This window comes from Macrobrachium rosenbergii, chromosome 29 (genome assembly GCF_040412425.1).
Source record: "Macrobrachium rosenbergii isolate ZJJX-2024 chromosome 29, ASM4041242v1, whole genome shotgun sequence".
NCBI classification, from domain to species: domain Eukaryota; kingdom Metazoa; phylum Arthropoda; class Malacostraca; order Decapoda; family Palaemonidae; genus Macrobrachium; species Macrobrachium rosenbergii.
The window spans coordinates 4,122,084-4,139,583 of NC_089769.1; the positions used below are offsets into that span (position 1 = coordinate 4,122,084).

At 38.4% G+C, this 17,500-nt stretch overlaps 1 protein-coding gene across 6 annotated transcripts in view; it reads left to right on the plus strand.

Annotated features, from left to right (window-relative positions):
• Pi3K21B (phosphatidylinositol 3-kinase regulatory subunit alpha) overlaps nt 1–17,500 on the plus strand; it is a 450,906-nt gene that overhangs the window by 329,641 nt on the left and 103,765 nt on the right. The window contains exon 1 of one of the 6 annotated variants that reach the window (XM_067130829.1): nt 9,626–9,701. The exons of 4 other annotated variants lie outside the window; for them this stretch is intronic. In XM_067130829.1, the coding sequence (XP_066986930.1) occupies nt 9,641–9,701 (61 nt within the window). In that variant the 5' untranslated portion in view covers nt 9,626–9,640. Of the gene's footprint in view, nt 1–9,625; nt 9,702–12,299; nt 13,459–17,500 lie in introns of those variants that run through there. One more of the 6 variants, XM_067130823.1, reaches the window with a different exon arrangement.

Sequence of the window (17,500 nt, forward strand, 5' to 3'; positions counted from 1 at the left end):
TCTCTCTCTCTCTCTCTCTCTCTCTCTCTCTCTCTCTGTCTTTTGCGTCGTAACCCTTTGTTCTTGCATTATTCTTGCGCATCTTCCTGAATGCGTCAGATAAGTATTTCACGATATTGAACTAAAAAAATATGAATGTCATTTCGAGGTTATTTGAAGCCTAAAGTTAGCTTTCTGTCAATCGCTGAAATCCAGCGGTCCCGTATATAGGGGGTAGTGCCGTCATTACACCTCGTGGGGTGCACTGTAGGCATTGCTAAAGGTTCTTTGCAGCGTCCCTTCGGCCTGTAGCTGAAACCCCTTACATTCCTTTTACTGTGTCTCCGTTCTTATTCCCTTTCTTCGATCTCACTTTCCATCCTTTCCTGACAATTGTTTCATAGTAGTGCGGGGTTTTCTTCCTGTCACACCTTTCGAGACTTTTTACGGTCAGTTTCTTTTCAGCTCTGAATGACCACATAGGTGCCAGCGCTTGGCCTTTGGCCGAAATTGTATATTCTATCTATCTACCTAAAAGCCAGCGCAGGTTTGTTTATATATATATATATATATATATATATATATATATATATATATATGTATGTATGTATGTATGTATGTATGTATGTATGTATGTATGTATGTATAACTGAATCACGAAAATATGGAACGTGATGAATATATAAAAATAAAGATAAAATCCACGAAGAATCAGAAACACTGGAGTGCTGCGAGGCCTTTCAACGCTAGGTCCTTTAAGTAAAGGACCTGGCGTCGAAAGGCCTCGCAGCACTCCAGTGTCTTTATATATATATATATATATATATGGATTTATATTTTATATGTATATATATATATATATATATATATATATATATATATATATATATATATATATATATATATATATATATATACAGTATATCTCCAGCTGGGTTACCTGTCTTCTAAGCCTCATTGCATATTCATGCCGGTGTCATAGGTTTTAACTTGGGTGCGCCATTACAGGTGTTCTGGACGTATTGTCAGTAGGAAAGTCGTCTCTTGCCATGCCACCTGTGGACGACCAGATTCTGGGAAACGTAGCGTAAAGGGAACCGCCTTTGCGTCGTATTACGCGTTTTTTTCTTTTATTTAAAAATGTTCGATGTACACTATGCATAGTCTCGAGTTGCAATATTACATGAAATTTCTCGTAACAATGTTCCTCAGTACCATTTTATCTTAAATTTGATTTTTTCTTTATTATTTTTATTTTACAAATGTTCATCATACTGTACAACATTTACCTTATAAGCATTTAAGGATAGACTCTAGTTTGTAAAAGCATTATCAGTTGAGAGCATACGAAATTATGAAGTCACTGCGACTCATCTGAAGCGTACTCCTTTTTGTATGGACCTTATTACTTGCTTAGGTCATGTTTGATGTAAAAACACTGTTAGACCCTCTGTCATTAATGAGCATTTATCAATTTCTAATGCAAATATTCTTTACTTAGGCAAACTAGGTGACATTCGTTATCACCACAGAGATGTCACAGTTATTATGCAAGTTAGGAAGTAAATGCTAGATTATTATGTATACGGAACTTAAGAATATTGTTAATTTTAAATAAATACGTAAAATCTGTAAGTTTTGAATGAATAGCAAAAATCTGTAATTGGTCGTAAGAGTTTCTGTCTCGTGTTTTAGAGCTTTGCTGGGATGTCATTTGAAGGTCCAGTTACTTGTGACGAAAGTAAGATATATATACATTATTTAGACACACTATATATATATATATATATATATATATATATATATATATATATATATATATATATATATATATATATATATATATATATATATATATTTTTTTTTTTTTTTTTTTTTTTTTTTTTTTTTTAATCTATAAATTTGAGACCAGCTTCACATTTCATTAATATTAGTTTGCTGTTAGGGGCCATAGTTAGTTTTTGAAGATATGCGAGGTGTTGCAATTGGTTTATAAAGTTTATAATTGCTTTAACTAATAAAAAAAAAGGGGGTAACGTTTCACAATAAAGTTGGTTTTACGCAACATAATATTTGCTTGACAGTCGTAAATAAAAGTCTTGGTGTCCCTGTTAGAAGTGATAGGAATAATTTCAGTTACCTAATTATATTTTTTGCGCCAGTTCATTATTATTATTATTATTATTATTATTATTATTATTATTATTATTATTATTATTATTATTATTATTATTATTATTATTGAGAAAAGTATGGCTTGAGTCGCTCAGTGAAAAATATCGCTTCGTAACTAATACCAAGAGATTTCTGATGTTTGTTCGCTTCAGAGGGGCGAATTAGTCGAGATTATTCTCTCGTTACGAAAGTAGTTTTATTAGCAGTAATAAGGAGTATGCCAAGAGAATAGATAATGATTTTTACTAGTAATAAGCAAAACAGAAAGAGAATGGGCAATGAATATCTCATTTTTGTTTTTGAAAATTTTGCTTTCATTATCAGATTCATGGACCGTCGAAAAAGTAATATGGAACTTTTAGTGGTGTCTTTCTGTGGGTACTTCGTATGGAATGGAATCCTTACATGCATGTATATGATCGAAACGTTGGTATTATCTCTCTCTCTCTCTCTCTCTCTCTCTCTCTCTCTCTCTCTCTCTCTCTCTCTCTCTCTCTCTCTCTATATATATATATATATATATATATATATATATATATATATATATATATATATATATTACACATATATATACTTTACTTCCTATATACATACATACATACATACAGCCACCCACACACAGATGTCTGACTCCTTCATTTTATGGGCAAAATAAACGACAATTGCAGTTTTTCTTGCTTGTGCCCCGACACAAATCTGTCAAGCTTAATGTAAGTGCTGAGGGGAGGTTTCCCCAGCACATCACCATAAATACACCCTTCTCCACACACACACACACACACACATATTAAAATGATACAAAGAAGCTCATTCTACAAAGAGGCCAAGGCCACTTGTACACTCCCATTTGGTTGGCTGTTCTCGGGACATCCAGCTAACGTGAAGACCGCGACAGACACACACAGGTGAAAGATGATCTCTATCTAAGCCACGTCTAACATGAAAGATCGAATACTTTTCAGAATGTGCCAGTAGAGTAGCTTTATCGATTTTTTTTTTGTAATTTCGAACTGCATTGGTCTTGAAAAAGTGAGCTGATTTTAGAAATGAGTGTGCATTGGCAAGGGAGACATAGAGTCAGAAATTAGTCAGTGTAGTCTTTGGGGTGGGTCTTCGGCAGTTTTCAAGGTCGTTCAGGGCTTCATAAGGAAGAGTTAGGACATAGCGCGGGTGCACATGGCCCCACTCTCTACCCAGCTTAGGACCAGGGGGAACCAGGCAGTGGTGTGTGTGTATGTATATATATATATGCATATTTTTGTGTAGATACACACATACATATGTATACATTTACATTATATATAAAAATATACACACACACAACACATATATATATATACACATATATATATATATATATATATATATATATATATATATATATATATATATATATATATATATATATATATATATATATATATGTATGTTATATATATTTATATATTAATATGTTGTTGTTTGTGTGCTGACATAAGCGCACACAAACACGGAAGGAGGGAGGCAGTGATACACAGAATAATACTCCAGTTGTAAATGCCCAACCATTTGGATAATATTTTGATTTAAAAACTTTCGCTTTGAAATATTTACGAAAGCCGCTCGTTAGTCTTCATTGAAGCTGAAGCAGTTTCGAAAATTTAGGAGCAGCAAAGCTTTTTAATAAGATGCAAGATGAACTGTTTGACTGAATATTAAATAAAAGACGACAAATCCTTCTTTCTGCTCAAGAATGCTGTCACATTGACTATGACGATCGTAACTTTAAAGGACGCTTTTTATATTCCGGGTGGGGAAGGGGTGTTTAGGGGAGGGGGGCGGATCTCGTCCATAAGTAAGGGGTAAGGGAGGGGGTGGGGAGGGGGTCAGGTCGTGTTGTCTCTTGGATAAACTCCTAAATGCAGATGCACATTATCATATTTTATGGAAGATAACTTTAGCTCATTTGAATAATCGAGGCTCATGGAATCTAAAGGAAGAGTCTCTCTCTCTCTCTCTCTCTCTCTCTCTCTCTCTCTCTCTCTCTCTCTCTCTCTCTCTCTCTCTCTCTCTCTCGAAAACAAGAGAGCTGCAGGGTCGAGAAGAGGAAGGGGAGATAAGTTCAGTCTTAATAATAATAATAATTAAAAGAGCTTGAATGTGTATTAAGTGAATTTATCTTATTCTGTGTTAATTTAGCTAAAACCACAATCTCGGGAACCTCTTTAAGATTTTTGCGAAGGAAATGTTTTAATGAGCATTGAAGTTTATTTGTAATGCATTTAGACTGTCTCGGGAAATGGTTCCATTAATTTAGGAGGAGACATTTTATTGTCTTTCTTATATATACATGTAATTTATTTATATATATGTGTGTGTGTGTGTATCTGTATAGTGTATGTATGTATGTATATGTATATGAATATATTCCTGCATAAATGTATCGGCTAAAAGTCATCTTATAACTGAAACACCACATTCTCTCTCTCTCTCTCTCTCTCTCTCTCTCTCTCTCTCTCTCTCTCCCTAGCTATATTGTTTGTGTGCTGTTCTAATTAATGATTTATGTTTTCAATATTAAACCTTTTTCCCGTTCAATCCAATATCGAATGAAGTGAAGAGTTAGCCGTAGATTGAGCAAGTATCGTTTGAAAAGGTAAAAAGAAAAAAAAAAGAGAAAAAAAAAAACTGTGAATGATGTTGATAGCATTATGCAATTCTGAATACGCAGTGCGGAACGCACAGTATTATGATTTGCGAGCTTCGCGAATGTTTCACGAATTTCGAACAGGACCAAATGGCATTAGGAGAGAGAGAGAGAGAGAGAGAGAGAGAGAGAGAGAGATGAATGAATTTCTTTTGGCTGTCCAATTAACATGTTGGTACAACCCGTGGAGAGAGAGAGAGAGAGAGAGAGAGAGAGAGAGAGAGAGAGAGAGAGAGAGAGAGAGATTTCCTTAGAAAGTCCGATGAATATGTTGGTACAACCCGTGGGGAGAGAGAGAGAGAGAGAGAGAGAGAGAGGAGGATTTCTTTTAAAAGTCCAATTAACATGTTGGTACAACCCGTGGAGAGAGAGAGAGAGAGAGAGAGAGAGAGAGAGAGAGAGATTTCTTTTCAAAGTTCAGCGAACATTTTGGTAGAACTCGTGGGCTGAAGAAGATAATTCAATCCTCACCGGCGATATGATTATCTGTTGTTATGCGTTGAAGTTTGGGAAGTAACTTTGAGAGAGAGAGAGAAAAAAAGATGGCTTTTCAGGTAGAAATTATTGAGGACCGCCTAAAATTACAGTTTTGAAGCCTCTCCGAGAGAGAGAGAGAGAGAGAGAGAGAGAGAGAGAGAGAGAGAGAGAGAGAGAGAGAGAATTATCCTTTTGCTTGTCGGCGATATATGAAAAATCCTGCCTACCCCTGTTGAATGAATAATAAGTAAAGTAATAAAGCACTTAGTGGGTAGTCGACTGTGTTGGATTTTAGCCGAATTAGGAAAGGCATGATGTTAGAATATTAACCCCCGCTGGAGCCATATAAAGGGAAAAAGGTTGCTTACGCCCCGACTGCGATTCGAACCTGGTCATATGTACCTATCAGTTATACTCTCCTCGGGTATAAGTTATTATCAGGGTATAGTGAATTCGATATTAATCAGGTAATGTTTGTGGCTTAATATTTGGAATGTTATAAGTATTTAATCATTTGTATGTGTATGTGTCTGTTTTCACTGGTCCATCAACAGACCAATTGGTATTAATGAACTATCTAACCGTCAGATCCAGGTGACACATTTTCTTTCGATAGCAGGCGTACCTATTTCATGTTTGTTTTTTCAAATGAGCGCTATATCATTATAACATTTTCTGTTCTTTTTTAAAGTCTAACTCTTTAGTGGTAGGTTGCAATGAAAGACAGTAGGTACAAAAGTTATTAGGTGCAAACATTTTCTGTTCTCTTAAAATCTAACTCCTTAGTGGTAGGTTGCAATGAAAGACAATAGGTGTAAAAGTCATTAAGTGCAAACATTTGGGTGTAAATAGTTTTACAAAAATGTCATTAAAAAATGTACCCTCCGCTATCATAGCAGAGGACTGGAACGCTGCCTTGTTCGATGAAATGAATAATTGAGTAATGGGAATTGTAGTTTCCGATTAGCTGTTTGAAGTAGAAAGTTTTAATCGCCGTGTTAATTGAGACAGGTACTTGGTGATGCTATGGGGATTATTAATTTGATTAATCTGTCGAGTGATTATAACTATCGGTAATTACCGTAATAGTATAAGTGCTTCAGTGGTTGATCAGTTTTCCATTTTACCTTCCAAACGCTCAAAATGACGTCTAATTATACTAGAATATAAATAGTACATCGAGAGAGAGAGAGAGAGAAACCCTTCATATTCAATAGGTTGTGATTGTACCCAATGACATTTATGTATATGGTGATAACTCACGCATTGACATTATTATTATTATTATTATTATTATTATTATTATTATTATTATTATTATTATTATTATTATTATTATTATTATTATTGATAGAGACAAACCTCCTCTTTGGGAATTCAAAACAGGGCCTCTGGAGCTTCCAAAGGCCGGCGGCGTTCCTGGAAGACTGAGCACTCATCCCTCCATGTTTATCGTAGACTCTGGAAAAAGACTCTTGAAAAAATAAAAATAGTCGGAACGTATTTCATTGTCTGGTCTTCTTTCAACTTGAAGCAAGGCACTGCAGGGGAGTAGGATGAAGCAGCGTTGTTAGGAAGGAAGTGGATCACTCATTAAGAAAAGAGAGGGGGGGAAATGTTGATGCTTGTTGTAGAATTGAATTTATTCTCTCTCTCTCTCTCTCTCTCTCTCTCTCTCTCTCTCTCTCTCTCTCTCTCTCTCTCTCTCTCTCTCTCTCCTGAAAGCAGCGTCCCATGCATGGCGATACCTGTTCGTTCCTTCTAATTCTACTGCATAATTCTCTCTCTCTCTCTCTCTCTCTCTCTCTCTCTCTCTCTCTCTCTCTCTCTCTCTCTCTCTCTCTCTCTCTCTCTCCCCTAAAAACAACGTCCCATGCATGGCGACACCTGTTCGTTCCTTCTTATTCTACTGCATAATTCTCTCTCTCTCTCTCTCTCTCTCTCTCTCTCTCTCTCTCTCTCTCTCTCTCTCTCTCTCTCTCACAATAAGGTGTGCTCAGTTCGGTGAAATGAAAACATGTCTGTACAATATGTTGGTTCCTATATCTTTTAATTATTTTAAATTTAATATAAACTTGTAAGTCTATTCAGATCTTACCTTGTGGGTTATTTTACAATTAATTATTTCCCCAAAAGTCTTTGAAATACGGATGATCGCCTGACAGTCCTTTTTAAAATTGCACGTGTAATCCGCTTAGGTGTGGGGGCCAGGAGTATTGGATATAGAGTACTATATTTACCTCGATGGGGGTGGATTTTAGAGCCAGATGTCACTGAATGGGACGTTCCTGTAGGAGAGAGAGAGAGAGAGAGTTATGCAGCAGAAGCGGAAGGGGTAGGGATCACTTTTTTTTCCTAAGTGTAAGAACTGTTATTTTAAGTTGGGTGGCTTTTTATCATTTTTGTCATCGACAAGGAATTTGGATTTTTTTTTCCTCATTTTCATGCAATACTTCTTTATAGTGGGTTATTTCTGTAAACTTATATATAGTAGGTGTTTTTTTTTCTCTGAAACATATCTACCAATAATTTTGACATCGCTGGTGCCATGTACGGTTTAGTGTATAAACTCTTTAACATGAATGTCAGTATATTCGTGATATTTTGTAAATGCATATCAAGCATGTCCGTGCATTGTGTTCATTCCATGCTTTAATAATCGCACACCTCTGAATATTATTATTATTATTATTATTATTATTATTATTATTATTATTATTATTATTATTATTATTATTATTATTTTGGAAGTACCTGAAACCTTATCATTTTAGTCCCCTGACGTGAGAGAAGCAAAGGAGACAGTTATTTTCAGTATATCTCTTTTCAAGTTTGCTTTTAAAGATATAATTTCAATATCATAGGCAAGTTAGCTTCTGCTTGCATGCCTCAGCTCATTTCCCAGAGTTAGAACTGATTTTACAGGAAAGTAAACCTTGTGAATATAGTTAAAGGGAAACCAAAGAGGTGAACTATGAAAGTAATTGTACGAGTATTTATTTATTACGCAAGGTCATTCATGACAAAGAATCCTATGTGATGAATAACTATGTGAACTCGACAAATATATGTCTATTTGTATATATATATGTATATGTATATATATATATATATATATATATATATATATATATATATATATATATATATATATATATATATATATATATATATATATATATATATATATATATATATATGTACGTGTGTGTCCATAAAATGTTTCCGGACGTTTCGTTAAATTCTACTTGAATTTGTTGGTTTGAGCAGGTAAGAAATTGTACCTGGATGTCACATGACTCATGGGTAGCTGCCCCGAGTAAGGCAAGAAGAATATTAAAAGAAATAAAATTCTCTTGTTACTACGTGGACGAGTTCACAAATTATTTCTTAAAAATTTAGAGATTCAAAAGTTGAAGTGTCTTAGTTAACAAGACAAAGGAAAACTGAAAATGTTTGAGCAAGCGAATTTTACAGCCACGCAGACACAAAGAGTCGGTGCATACGAAATATTTTATTCAGATTTTGTTTATGTGTTCCGTCCTTATCAATTAATTTTGCGTGAAAAAACTCTCAGCGAAGGATATTTCGCGTTTAAAATGAGATTGCCTTGTTTTCCGTATTTTTATTTCTTGGAGCGAGTAGGATTTCCTGGAATCTTCGCCCTTTCTTATAAAGTATGACCAGAGGCTTCATTTCTGAAGCGCACAAAAAGTTCTTTCAAGCGCAGCAGGCGTATTTCTTCCTTGTTTTGTTCAAGTATCTTCATTAGCGCGGCGGGGATGCTTGCTTGCTTGAGTCTCTCTCTCTCTCTCTCTCTCTCTCTCTCTCTCTCTCTCTCTCTCTCTCTCTCTCTCTCTCTGTGCGCCTGAAGTTTAGACGTTGCCATTTTTTGTTTTACATTTTTAAGAGTAAATTATGTTTGCTTTGATACGTGTCTTTATTTATTCGCTCGACATTTCCTTTATCAAGTTATACAGCCTAATTAAGAAGCGTCATCAGATAAGAGGTGAACGGGAAGAATGTCATGCGAATAGAATTAAAATAAAACGGGAAAGAAGAAAGTAAGAATTACCAAAAGGGTCTTCTAGACATTTCCAGCGATCATGAAAGATGTATGATTATGTATTTACTCTTTATACGTTTCTGTCAAACATCTCTCTTTGGCATCATCGAAACGAGAAGGCAAAAAAGAGCAGAGACTGTTATCACTCAGGCGTCGAGATTAGCTGCCTTATCAAGTAATTTGGGGTACCAAAGGACCCGTGAGTATTTCGGACGGCAGGTCTGTCGTCAGTCCCAGGGCTTCTTCGACCATCCCCGATGCGATCGTGGGTCTCTTCCATCGGGGGATGTCTCCAGCAGGTTCTAGGTGCTTCTGCAGGTTTGTCGCTGCGTGTTTTTGACGGTCCTCCTTCGAGTCTTTCATTGCACTTTTCTGTTTGCAAGGGGCCCCTCCGTGTTCTAACTGCCCTTCCATGTTTGTGACTGGAATTTTTAGGTTTGCAGTTGCGTCATGAGGTTTGTAGATGCACATCGACTTTGCAACGCCGTCGCCAGGTCTCTGAATGAATCCGCCTGGTTTGAAATGCGCGTTTGAGCGTGCAGTTCAACATCTAGATTCTTGCTACGGGTATTGATAACAGTGTGTTTTCACCTTCTTAGATCATACCGGTGTTGTGTACCTCGTTAGATTTTAATCTGTGATTTTTGACATTAAAGATACTTTTAAATGCCCCGATCGTCCTGTCAGGTATGTATTATTGTGATGTATTTTTGCTACATTTTTGGAAGGTTTTAGCTGCTAAAATCTCTTTCCATTTTTGTTTATTTAAATGAAACGGCAAGAAAGATGATCTCTCCTCTCCTTGGCCCCAGGTTTCAACTATAAAGTCTTTAAGATCAAGGTGGCCTTATGCCTTCACCGAATCATGAATCAACTTTAGTCCATCTGGGCTGATGTAGTTTTAATAAGATCGTGATTGATCATATATTATTAAATAACCATTTTTTTTATGCGTGATACACCCGAGTGTGGATACTGTGATACACTGCTGATAGAACGGTTTGCTAAATGCCCTCTGCAACAGAGGTATTTTGGGCTGAAGGAGGTGACATCAATGCCATCATCGTCTCGGTGTTTGAAGGTGATCGAGATTTTCGGCACTATATGAAGATTTCTTATCCAGTTTTCAAGTGATTTAATAACAAAAATTATTTTTACAGCTTGGCATTTTTCCCCATTTAGTGCCACTTCTCATTTCAGTCACCCGTTATTTCCTGATTTTAAATAACCTAATTCGCATTTTTGACCAACTACCCCAGTTTTGGGTTTTGGCCCGCAATTTTTCACAGCCTAACTATCTATCATTTGGATTGGTGTTTTGGAAAATACGAGATATCTGGTTTTAGTTTTTCGTCTTAATAATTTTTCATCAAAATTTTTACATACAGTATATATTCACTCTTTGGGCTTATTTTTCATTCATCTGGTAAAGGATGAATTGGGGCAGTGACAGGTGTCTTAGTTTTTCTGCGGGCCATCCCTTTTGAGAGAAACGACTTTCTGTCGCTGCTAAGACCTTTAAGAATATAAATGATTACCCTGAGGTTGAGATATATACAACGTATTTGGTCTCTCTTTGGGATGTGACGGCCAAAGATGACATGTGCCCTAGTTCCCGTTTTTCTCAACTCCTCATAATTATCAATCATTTTCTTTCGTGTTTTTTTGTTGTTGTTGCTGCTGTTGTGCCTTTGTTGTGCTTTCGTCGGGGGGCCGCCCCCGATATTGCAGACTCGCCGGTGGAAGTTTTCGGCGAGTTTTAATTGCTCCTAAAGTAGTTTTATTTGTGTGTTAGTGTGTCACCGGGGCTTTCAAGATTTGTGGGACTTTCACGCTCGCAGTTATTTTACTGCAATCTGTCTTAAATGTCGGCCATAGTCGATATGCGAATGCAGTTTCTTAGCTCAGACTCTGTCTTAGGTGCATGCAAGATTCTTCTTCTTCTTCTTCTTCTAACGTGCTTTTTCCCATTCCCTGTATGGGGTAAGCACGATGCCTTCTTTTGAGGGACTTTGATTTGGCTTTAGGGTAGACCTTCAAAATCAATTACGAATGACAAAGAGCCTAAATAATCATAGACGAAAGCCAATAGCAAGTGAAAGTTGGAAATGGTTGAAAGGCAAATGAATAAAGAGACATGATTGAAGAGAGAAATGGGAATGAATAAGAGCCGAAAGGCTTCTCGCTCGGGCGAATGGGCGACACGTGTCTATGGCAGGAGACTGATGAAGAGAGAGGCGTTTTTTGTGACAGGTGTCAGGAGGACATTCGTCAGAAATGACAGGAAGTCGGAGAGCATAATAAATGAGAGTAAGGTCATAAAATTGGAGGAATGCTTCGGGCGATCTGGTAGATAGGAGGAAGTAGATAGGAAAGGAGTCGGAGAAAGTGATAGAAGGATAGTAGGAGATGCTGGGAAGTGGGTAAATGAGGGAAATAGGAGGAGGAGGAGGAGGAAAGGGAAGGGAATGAGAAATAAGAGGAAATGCAAAAGGGGAAGGAAGACATAGCAGGTGACTGCAGGAGGGAGGAAGAAGTAGGAGGAAATGGGAAATGGGGTGAAGTAGCAGAAAGAAAATGGAGAAAAAAACAAAGCCAAGGCCAGGGAGTCGTTTCAAGAAGCATTTTGACATTTAGGAGAGTTGCCAGCCGGGAGATAGAACCAAGATGAATAAAGCAGGGCTGACAATAATCCTCCCCTGTTTTCGTCCCCCTTTTAATTCGTTTGGGAAGGAAGTTTATCAGAGAGGCACCGGCTTCTCTTCTTGTGGCGTGTGTCCCAGGTGGGACTTGACAGCAAGAAGTAGGTGGTGTCTTATTGTGTAAATGGGGACATGATACACTTAGAGGTAGGGCCAACAATTCTCTCTCTCTCTCTCTCTCTCTCTGCTCCAAGCGCATCATTGCGACACACTCACTCACACACATACCCTTGGTGATCTTGCATTAGCAGCCGTACGGTCTGTCTCTCTCTCCTTGTGCACTTCGTGTACAAGAGCAGGAAGACGTACAGCTAACGCTCTCCGCTGCTGCTGACTGCTGCTGCAGCTGTTACTGCCGAAGCTGTTCAGCGCCGTGCCCTTTTTCTCCTCCGCCTTCCCCGTCGCCTCGCATCGATTAGGGACTCCTGTCCTCTCCTCTGGAGTGCTAGTGCATTGTTTTCCCCCTTTCGAGAAGCGGCCGTTGAAGTGGTGTTCGGTACCTTACCTCGCCGAGTGCGTCTTCAGACTGCCGGCCGTCGCCGGGCGACTCCAGAAACCGAAGAAGACAGGCCCGTGTCACTTGTGAGGCTTCCTTTCCCCGTCTTAGCGTCCCGTCATGTGTCGCTGGATTCAGGGCCAGGGGGAGTGCGACGTGTGTGGGAGGCCCCCCCCGCCAGCGCTTCCATTCAGCTTTCCAGGGGGCGGCGTTCCATCCAGATTTCTTCCATCTCCTTCCCTTCAGAGCCTCCGTTATCGACCTCCCCCTCCGGTTCAAGCGCCGGGGGCCTCTGTCCCCGAGAAGTGGCCCCTGGTGGGTTCGCCCTCCATTGAGTCAGCTGACGAGGAGTCACTCGGCCGTGAGAAAGGGAACGGTGGAGGAGTAGAGGGCCGATGCCCCCGGGGAGAGGGAGAGGGGGATCAAGAGGACTATTGTGGCCGAGGCCTCGGCCGACTGCCTACGGGGTCACCGGGTGAGATGACGAAGTCTTTTTTCAACCATATGACTCCCCTTCGCCTTCAGCCGGAGCGGGAGGAGGAGGAGTCGGCAGCTCACCCTTCTTCCCCTTCTTCTTCTTCTTCTTCTCTTCTCCTCCCCCCTCTCCACGGTACGCTCGCTGAGTCGCGTTCTCCTCCGAGGGGGACGTCCCCCGCCGGGGTGACGACTCTCTCGCTTCTTGGCATGATGCTAACACGCGGAGGAGACCAACCGTCCTCCGAGTGCGTGTGCGGGCAGCCTCTCCGGGGCGAGAAAATTAGCGCCCCAAGCGATGCTCTTTTTTATGCTGCCCCGGAGGAAGTTCCTGTCCCCGATGATGGTTCCTCTGACGAAGAGCCGCTTCTTCTTCCGGACTCCGTGTTCCTCTACGAGGATGGTGAGTACCTTTTCTCTCTCTCTCTCTCTCTCTCTCTCTCTCTCTCTCTCTCTCTCTCTCTCAAATACTTCGCTTTCTCTCTTCAAGTAACGTCAGATAAGCTATCCTACCCCGAAAGTCTTTGTAATATCAGTGGATCTCTCTCTCTCTCTCTCTCTCTCTCTCTCCATTCTGGTATTTAGTTCTTGTACCTCTGTGTTGTGGTAATTTGTTTTTAGTTTTCAGTCAGCGATTATTTTTGTGCATATTTCTTCATACTCACATTTTTTATACATGTATTATATATTTTCCAATGAACAATGTACTACACTGCTGCGTAAGCAGAACTTAGTGATGACCTTGTTGGCTGTATGTCTACCAAGAAAGTGCGCGAGAGAAAAAGTTCTCTCTCTCTCTCTCTCTCTCTCTCTCTCTCTCTCTCTCTCTCTCTCTCTCTCTCTCTCTCTCTCTCTCTCTCTCAAGCATACCTAGGGCGATTGAGCAGTTCTTGGAAAAGGACTCGAGCCAAATGAAAGTTAAGACAGAATCTTTCGTTGTCCTGATCTTTGTTTATTTTTAATTTGTAGCTCGTCGCTGATATTTAATGCATTGTTAGCTTGCAGCAATTTTAAAAAGTGGTCTTGGATATTGTTCTCAGATTCGGCACAGTGTTGTGTAGTAGTAGTTTTTTTTTTTATGAAATGAGGAGAATTCTTTGTGGTTTCTTTTGCTCAAGGTTTTTCTAATTTATTTTTCCTATTTTTTTTTACGGACAGGTGAATTCAAAGATTTATTATATCAGGTTATTTATTTCCTGTCACGTTTCATACGTCGTCCAAAGATCGGATCTCTTGTAGCATGTATTTAATTAAACTGATAAAATTATGTATAGCAACCCTGCAGAATTAGTGTAATGTCGTTATTTAAAAAAAAATGTAGAGAAAATCAGCTTTCTCAACGAATTGTATATAAAGGAAAAAAGATAGTTACCATTCTCATCCTGGCACCTTGAATCCTTCCTCAAAGTCACTGCGTAACAGATGTAAATTAGCGGCCACCAGATGACCAATTATGTCTTGTCCACAACCGAAAAAGTTCAGGGTGTTTTTTTTTCCTCACCTCCGTGGGAAAGCCAAATTTGTTTAACCTGCTTGCTCTGGTTATTACCAGAGAGAGAGAGAGAGAGAGAGAGAGAGAGAGAGAGAATGATTAATTGTGGTGGTTGTTGTAGTACAGCTTTAAAAGAGAAGAGGTACACTGATGTGCTTTCGGAATGGAACTTTCTGTAATCATGTTTCTCCCAGATGTGATAAGAAGCTTTCATGCTGACCTTTTTTTTTTTTTTTTTTTTTTTATTTTTGACAGTTCGTAATACTTCTTTCTCACACCATGCATGCAACATTTATGACTGGAGCGCTTAGCGGGGAAAAGGGGTGGAGGGGGGGAAGGGGAGGGGAGGGGGTAGAGATTTAATAGCAGCAGGTTTGGTAAATAATTGTTTCCCGGAATAAAGCCTCAGTTTTCGTCCTTTCTGCTTTCTTCGCAATTTCTGCCTCCTCCTCCTCCTCCTCCTCCTCCTCCTCCTCCTCCTCAAACTGAAGAATCTATTATGCCTCAGTTCCTCTCTCAGAAGACGTCAGTTCGAAGGGAAGCTTAATCCTCTCTACTCTTCGGAAAAACTTTTACGAAAAATTTGAAGAGGGGAAACGGGAGTGAATAAGGTCTACCCGATTACGAAGGGGTTGATCCGCCTCTTGGAAAGTCTAGCTTTTTAAGAAATCGAGGAAAAGGGATTCAGGAGTAACTCTTGTCACCTGTTCGTTTGCGTGACGGGAGTTTCATACTCGATCATTTTTCTTAAGACACACACACACACACATATATATATATATATATATATATGTTATATATATATTATATATATATAATCTACTAGTCATTTTTACTATATATGTATGTAATTATGATAACCACATTGCACTCGTAATTAACTTCTCGATTTCATCACACATTTTGGATACGCTTGTCACTACAAAGACTAAAGATTCAAATGGAAGAAATTAAGGGGGGTTATACATACAAACATATATATATATATATATATATATATATATGTGTATGTATATATATATTCATGTATATATATATATATATGTATATTTTATATATATATTATATAAATAGCGGAATTTATTAAAAATACATGCAAAAACGCAGTCACTGTAGTCCTAACAAATTGTGTTTGTCAAACGCCTTTGTCGTGAAGATTTCACACAAAACGGATACAATTTCCTGCCTCTGGGAAACAAATCAAGAACATTCACTGGTCACCTTGCTCCTGCGAACAGTGCTTTGGACAGATCTTGGTAAGGGGGAAATTCTCTAAACAAATTCGATTGTCAAAGCCCTCTGCAAAATCGACGTTGCTCATCCACTCCGGAGAGCCGCTCGCCTTCAGAGCAGTGTTTAAACAGAGGCAGATGTACTCTGCATGATTCATAGAACGGCAAAACTCCCCATCTTGTTTTGCAGTACGTTCGGTTTCTGTGATGGATTGAAGTAAAAATTGATTGAGTGAACTTTTTTTTTTTTCCGACAGTAATAAGGTTTGATGTATTTTTAGTGAAGAGGAGAAGCATTCAGTGTTTATGTTTACTTTTGTGCTTTGTTATCTTCTCTCTTTGTTCGTATCTACCAATAATTTTCGTGCGTTTTTAAAGAGTTCTGTGGTCGTTCTCAAACGTCAAGCCTATGGAAATTAAATATATATGTATATACTGTATATATTTGTTATATTATAATATATATATATATATATATATATTATATATGTGTTTGTGTGTGTATGTATGTATGTTCCCATGATAGTGCAACAGAACAAACACTGATGGGTTGAAACATAGAGTAATTATGTTTTGTTTTATGACGTGCCTGTCTCTCTCTCTCTCTCTCTCTCTCTCTCTCTCTCTCTCTCTCTCTCTCTCTCTCTCTCTCTCTCTCTCTCTCGTCGATGCTGTAAGTCTTCTCTTTTAAAACTGTTAGTCTTCTCGTTATCTCCAACGGGAAGGAAAGTAGTGGTAGTAGTAAAGAAAAAAAATAGTAACCCATCTCTTCGCATGTACTACTCTCCACTCTACCTACCCCAGATCTTGAGCGCCGACAAGTATGATACAATAACCCGGCTTGCTTTGCAATATCCTCCGCTCTCTCTCTCTCTCTCTCTCTCTCTCTCTCTCTCTCTCTCTCTCTCTCTCTCTCTCTCTCTCTCTCTCTCGTGTTAAGGGAACGCTGTCAGCGTCGTCCGGAGGAAGGGGGTAGGGAGGGGAAGGGGGGGAGGTGTTTAAGTGTGTGTGTGTTTTTTTTTTTTTTTTTTTTTTATCGAGAGAGGGAGGCAGTAATGACGGTAAAGTCGTCAGTTCATGGAAACGTATTGCGCCTGCCCCCCCTTTTTTTACAATCTAGTTCCGAATAATGTCTCTCTCTCTCTCTCTCTCTCTCTCTCTCTCTCTCTCTCTCTCTCTCTCTCTCTCTCTCTCTCTCTCTATACAGCATATATATATATATATATATATATATATATATATATATATATATATATATATATATATATATATATATATATATATATATATAATATATAATATATATATTACACCTCATATTTTCCATTAACATTCTCTCTCTCTCTCTCTCTCTCTCTCTCTCTCTCTCTCTCTCTCTCTCTATATATATATATATATATATATATATATATATATATATATATATATATATATATATATATATATATATATTATATATATATATATATATATATATATATATATATATATATATATATATATATATAGCACCTCATTCAAATTTCCATCAACATTTCCCAACATCTCTCTCTCTCTCTTTCTCCCAGTTAAACAGAGGATTCTGACGAACTGTCACATATTATTATGTCCTTGGGAAAATGAGGGCGGCGGGCGAACGTTTCTTGTCTACGTGAGCCACCGCTTGTATTGGCCGGAGTGGCATGCACGAGGTCCCCGAGTTGTGCATTTGGACTAAATTC